At 36.6% G+C, this 6596-nt stretch overlaps 1 protein-coding gene across 1 annotated transcript in view; it reads left to right on the plus strand.

Moving 5' to 3' along the window:
- Positions 1–6551, plus strand: part of TSPAN13 (tetraspanin 13) — a 32866-nt gene extending 26315 nt beyond the window's left edge. The window contains exons 5-6 of the mRNA XM_035020678.1: positions 131–244; positions 5476–6551. Coding sequence (XP_034876569.1) covers positions 131–244; positions 5476–5550 — 189 coding nt within the window. The 3' untranslated portion in view covers positions 5551–6551. The remainder of the gene's footprint in view (positions 1–130; positions 245–5475) is intronic.
- Positions 6552–6596: the final 45 nt, after the last annotated feature.

A 6596-nucleotide genomic window follows, 5' to 3' on the forward strand; every position in this document is an offset into this window, starting at 1 on the left:
ACTACTAAACAGCCAAGGCCCAGACTGGATGTAATACTCCAGCCACCCATTTTTAGGTGGCTTCAGTGTTTATCTGCTTTTTATAATTGTACTTTGAAATAAAAGTTCTTTTTTTTTTTAATTGATACAGAGCTGTTTCAAAAGCAGCCACCCATGCTCGCCATGTGCCCCAATAATAGGAAAATATGCTGGAGAGGTTTTGAGATTTGTCGGTGGCATTGGCCTCTTCTTCAGCTTTACGGAGGTATGTGCAAATAACTCACTCTCTTTCCGCTTTCGTCATAGGGCTTTCTGTTTTATATGGCAAGAGGGCATGACATTTTACCTTAGCATGGCCCTTAACTTAAGGCATGTATCGATGAATATCCTCATTGAGAACTAGTATTGTAATTAGAGGAGCCCTGGCTTGAAATCAGAAGACCTCACAGATCTAGCATGAATTTTATACAGGGTGAGATGCCTGATTATTAAATTGTTTAAAATTTAATGAACAAGTGAAATGAGTTTAGGCTGGGTTATTTCTGGAATCTCTTCTATTTGTAGAGTTGTATGATGAATTATAATTTTAGATTTAATTTTGGAATAGGTAGGACATTCGCACTGTTTAATATATATAGTATATAACACACACACATACATACTTACAAAGATATGCTTTGAAAAATGGCCTTCCAAGCCCATCCCCCATTATTTCTAGCCCTCCAAAACCTACAGGTAAACACTATTACTAGTTTCTTATTTATATTGCATGTATTTATACTATATTAAAATATACTGATTAATACATTTATGTATAATATATGTATCTGTAAGCAAAACCACACTCATTGATAATTTTAGAGGATGCTAATTCCTTTTTCAGTGTCTTTATTAAACTCTCAATACCTGTGGATGTTTTTTGATACAGCTGAGTTGACAATATGTATCAAAATTAATTTTTTTTAATTCATACATTCTACTTACAGTGCTTTATTTCATGGAGATAATCGTATGACTATGTAAAATGAATAAAAAAGAATGTTTATTGTGGATAACAGCAAACCCTTGGGCCAGCTTGTGTTCTTCAATAATGAGCTGGTTAAATTAGAGTGGGTGGGAAGGGACATTTTTCTCTGCCCTTCAAGATCCTTCTAGCTAGACTAAGAGTCAGACTGACATTAGACATATTAACAGGAGAAAATCAAATTTAATATTGTATATATAATGTATATACTGCATTTGTGTATATAATGTATATACTATATATGTATATGATGTAGGGTCAATATATAGCACATTATATATACATATATGTGGATATATATTCTATTCAGTTTCCTTCTCTTGAGAATGAAAAATTCACACTTGGTTGTTCTTAACAAAGTGGAGATAAAGACCAAGGTTAATATCTCCCCTGACATCTCTTCCCATTCTGAGCACTTTTTTTTTTTCATTTTACTTTTTCTCATGAAAGAGCTGTGTTACTTGTGGGTTGGTTTTGACAGTGATTCAAGAAAACTGATGTACTGTTTAAAAACAATTCCGTGCATTATTCCTTTGTTTCCTTTTAAAAGTACGATTTTTTCCATGAAAACTTAAAAATATAGATAGGAGAAAAACCAGGATGAGCAATCTCCATATAGCACATTAGCCAGATTTTGCCACATGGTTTCCTTTTTATATTTAGAATTTATTTTGAGAATTTAATTGTTTTGAGCAGCTCCATTTTCTTCTCATGAGGTTACATTACTTTCAGTTATGCCTATTTTTTTCTTTAAGGACTTTTTTTTTTTTTTAAGAGCAGTTTTAGGTCCATAGCTAAATTGAGAGAAAGGTACAGAGATTTCCCATATATCCTTTGTCCTTACATAGGCATGGTCTCCCCCATTATCACCATTAACCAGAGTGGGATGTTCTTTACAACTGACGAACCTACTTTGACATATCATAATCACTCAAGGTCCACAGTTTACATTAGGGTTTACTTTTGTACATCTTACGGATTTGGACATACTTATAATGACATGTATCCATCATTAGAATATAATACAGAATATTTTCACTATCCTAAAAATCTTCTCTGTTCTGCCTATTCATCCCTCCTCCTACTGTTTTTTAAAAATATTAATACTTTTAAGAATATAAACTCATAGGGGCATGACTGGGTGGTTGCAGCTCAGGAACGTCCAACTCTTGGTTGCAGCTCAGGTCATGATCTCATGAGTCATGAGATCAAGCCCCACCTCTGGCTCTGTGCTCAGTGGGGAGTCTGCATGAAGAGTCTCTCCTTCTGCCCCTCCCCCCACTCAGATGTGCATGCGTACACGCTCTCAAATAAATAAAAAAAATTTTTTTAAGATTTTATTTATTTATTTGACAGAGAGAGACACAGCAAGAGAGGGAACACAAGCAGGGGGAGTGGGAGAGGGAGAAGCAGTCTTCCCGCTGAGCAGGGAGCCCGATGCAGGGCTCGATCCCAGGACCTGGGATCATGACCTGAGCCAAGGCAGACGCCCAACAACCGAGCCACCCAGGCACCCCTCAAATAAAAATCTTTAAAAACAAAGAATATAAACTCATGAGTCTTAGGTGTCTTAAAAGCTAAGAAGACTTGGTGTTCTTTCATGGAATCCTCCTCTATATTTTAATATTTTATACACCATGTCCTTTGAAACCTGGCTAGAGATTTTAATAATAACTTATACAACCTGATATTTTCTGGATAGTGAATATTTTATAGCTATACTAACTTTAAATTTTTTGTTTTATTTAATATTTCACAGAATCATAGGGATGAAGCTAACCAATGATTTCCTTTCCTTAGTGAAACAGGCTTGATTTTGAACTATTTATAATAGCTGAAAATAAATGTAAACCATAAAAGAAACTTTGATTTAGAATCTGAAAAATAGCTGAGACATGTTAACTTTTAACATGTTAAAGTTAGCACATATTCTTTGTAGAAACTTTAGAAAATACAGAAGATTTTGAACATGAAAAATTACATGGATTTACTAACTAAAAATGACAAATAACCAATGTTTATATTTTGGCTTATTACCTTCCGCCTTTCTATATTTAATAAATAAACATAAAAAATAATGTGTAGGCTCATTGCACATATTTCTATGTAATGAGCTATATACTTTAGTGGCCTGCATATTAGGCCTAGGTTCTAGGATCAGCGGAGTTCACGATCAGTTGTAGTCAAAGTTACCCTTGAGAATCTTTAGATCATTTTAAGCAGCTTTGTAAGCTTAGAATCCATTAGTTATCTAACTTTGATCTTTTTGCATTTTGGGTGTGGCATTCCTTCCAGACTCTCCTAGGGAGGGAGGGACGAGATCATGGTTCAACAATGGGGCAAAGGAAGAGACTGTCTCATTTTGTCACTTACCGCTGAAATGGAGGAATGAAGTTTTGGTAAAATGTGGCTTCAGATGCTGAGTGTCTAATGTACCCATTTGCTTTGTTTCCCCTGTACCTTACACTATCGGCCTATATCCAGGGCTGATAATCAAACGATTTAAAACCTCAAAAATGCTCACCCAAAGCTCTCTCCCTGTGTGCCAGTGTTTCTGGGGCAGGGGGAAGGAAATGATGGTTGGGCAGGTTGGGGGTGTCAGAGGAGTTGCTGTCCACAGCAGGTGTGCACGTATCTCAGCATTGTGAAAACCAGCCTGGCTGACATGGTAGGTAGAATGTTAGCCTGAGAATGGCCTTCAGTACATCAGATTGCACATACAACCCCAGATGTGCTAGAGGGCATGGATTCCACGTTTGAACCACAGTTCTAGCACTTGTGACCTGTATGACCGCTACCCTCTTATTTAACCTCGTTACCTCAGTTCCCTTGCTGGTAAAATGAGGATAATGTTCCCATCATTCAGGGTGTTTGGGAGGATTGTTTGAATTTGTAAAGTGTGAAGAACAGAGTCTGTCACAAAGTACTCCTCATGTGTTTATTAAATAAATTCCTTTTTTTCCCCTGTTCTTTATGCCACAACCCAGGCTTCCCACTTCCTTAAATTAGACTTATCTTTCCTTGATTCAACTCACAAACTATAGTTCCTTCAGCTCTGACATGTTATAACTGTAATCACTGCCAGTCGTGAATTTTAGAGTAACACAGGGATTATTACTGTGGTAATGGAGGCAATTTTGGATTGATCCTAATTCTCTAGAAGTAGTTTAAAGGGCTAATGAGTAGTTATGAAGTCAAATAAACAAAATTTAGATGAAAAGTTGGCACAGATCTAAAGTGGAAAGTATAATTTGAAATTCATTTTGTTCCATTAAACATTTGTATCTTTTTCAGTCTAAGAATTTTTGATTATTTTAAGTAAATCATCTTTGAGGTAGCAGAAACAGAATGAATACATTTCTTAATTTAAAAAAAATTATATTGGTTAAGGCTTTTGTGAACCTGGTTTGGGAAACGACACAGTAACAACTTAGTATTTTTCTAGAATTAGAGATCTCCGGTTCTTGAGAAAGGCAGGAATTACAACATTTTTTAAAGATCTGCGTTAGCAAAATTTGTTATTGTGGGGTTTTCGTTATTACTGAATTCTTTCTCAACCCAGTTTGTTTCTCAGTTATCAAAATTATGTGATATTTTAGCTATCCAGACAGTTTAGTGTTTGTATTAAGTTCCTATTGCTGCGGGGCGCCTGGGTGGCTCAGTTGGTTAAGCGACTGCCTTCGGCTCAGGTCATGATCCTGGAGTCCCTGGATCGAGTCCCACTTCAGGCTCTCGGCTCGGCGGGGAGTCTGCTTCTCCCTCTGACCCTCCCCCCTCTCATGTGCTCTCTCTCGTTCTCTCTGTCTCAAAAAAAAAAAAAAAAAGTTCCTATTGCTGCTGTAACAAATAATCACAAATGGAGTTGCTTAAAGCAACACAAATTTATTCTCTTCTGCTAGAGGTCAGAAGCCTGAAATGCAGGCTCCCCCCGGGGGCTGTATGGGAGAAGCTGCGTCCTTGCCTTTCTCAGCTTCTAGAGGCTGCCTGTGCTTGGTGGCCTTGTCCTCCATCTTCAAGGCAGCCATGCAGCATCTTCTCTCTGACTCCGCTTCCTGCTGCTTCTGACGTCACACTGTCTTTTCTCTATGTCTTTGATTTTGTTTTGCCTGCCTCTCTTTTGTGAGAACCCTGGTGACTACATCAGTGAGCCCACCCACATGATCTCCCTGTCCCAACAGCTTTAACCCAATGACATCTGCCCAGTCTCTGTTACCATGTAAGGTAACCTAATCCCAGGTGCTGGGGATTATGATGCAGACATCTCTGGAGGGCCAGTATTCATATTAATTGTTTTTAGGGTTTCTAATTTGGGCTACTTACAACACTTTAAAGGGAAAAAGAAATCTCTTCCCCTTTGAACAAATAATGTCAAGTGCTTCAGAGGTTCCAGATTGTTTATTGATAAACTGAAGAAACAGATACAACTGTTACTTTCTCTTTCTTCTTTTTTTTTTTCCTTCCATCCATTCCAGATCCTGGGTGTTTGGCTGACCTACAGATACAGGAACCAGAAGGATCCTCGTGCTAATCCTAGTGCATTCCTTTGATGAGAAAACAAGGAACATCTTTCATATTTGGATCTTGTTCACTTTCTCTAACTTAAGGTTCAACTAATTTGCCTGTTTAAGGAAGCAGTATCTGAAAAGTTACATTATTATTGACAGTGGAATTATATATTTTTACTCTTATGTTTCTCTAAATGTTTTTCTTTTCCCATTGCTGAAAAAATTAGAAACTTGTGGTCTCCTTTAACCCTCGGTGGTACCTGTAATCTGCCGTCTTCACAGTGTCTGGCACTGTCCGCTGTGGCCTTTCTTAGCATTTTTACCTGCAGAAAAACTTTGTATGGCACTATTGTGTTGATCATATTGTAAATCTAAATATACATCTCACTGGAATAATTAATTGTATGTAGCACTGTGCTGTGTAGATAGTTCCTACTGGAAAAAAGAGTTGAAGCTTATTAAAGCCAGAAAGTATGAGATTCTATTATGTTAAATTCAGTAAGGGAAATCCAAAATCCTGCATTTTTTTTTTGTCTTTTTAGGAAAGCTGTATTGTGGTGAAAATTGTTAACATAAAAGTGATAATTTAGTTCTAGTAGTCTTTTATGATCATACTACTGTAGCCTAGAAATAGCTGTGTCTTTAGGAAAGTGTGGTCTAGCTTTTGATTTTTATAGGTAAGTACGGAGGAGATACGATCTTATGAATGTTCTGATGTGTAACATTTGCCTTCAGCTTTTGAAATGGAATGGGTCTGAGAAATTCAGGAAGTATAGCTATATAATCTTCATATTCTTTTATAATAATTTGAAGTCCAAAAGACTGCATTTTTAAACAAGTTACTATTAATGCATTGGCCCACGTAGCAAAAAGATATTTGATTATCTTACAAATTGTTAAATACCTTTTTCATGAATTTTCTCAGTATTGTAACAGCAACTTGTCAAATCCAAGCTTATTTGAATGTGAGCTCCCATAATTTGAAATTGAAATAGTATTGTGGTTCTGTATATTATATTAAAAAATTAAAGAATGGAAACCTTTCCTCGTGTATGAATGTTTCAATTAAAAGAAAGTAACGGAAGAAG

Source organism: Mirounga leonina, unplaced genomic scaffold, assembly GCF_011800145.1.
Source record: "Mirounga leonina isolate KUSES-001 unplaced genomic scaffold, KU_Mleo_1.0 Mir_174, whole genome shotgun sequence".
Lineage (NCBI taxonomy): Eukaryota > Metazoa > Chordata > Mammalia > Carnivora > Phocidae > Mirounga > Mirounga leonina.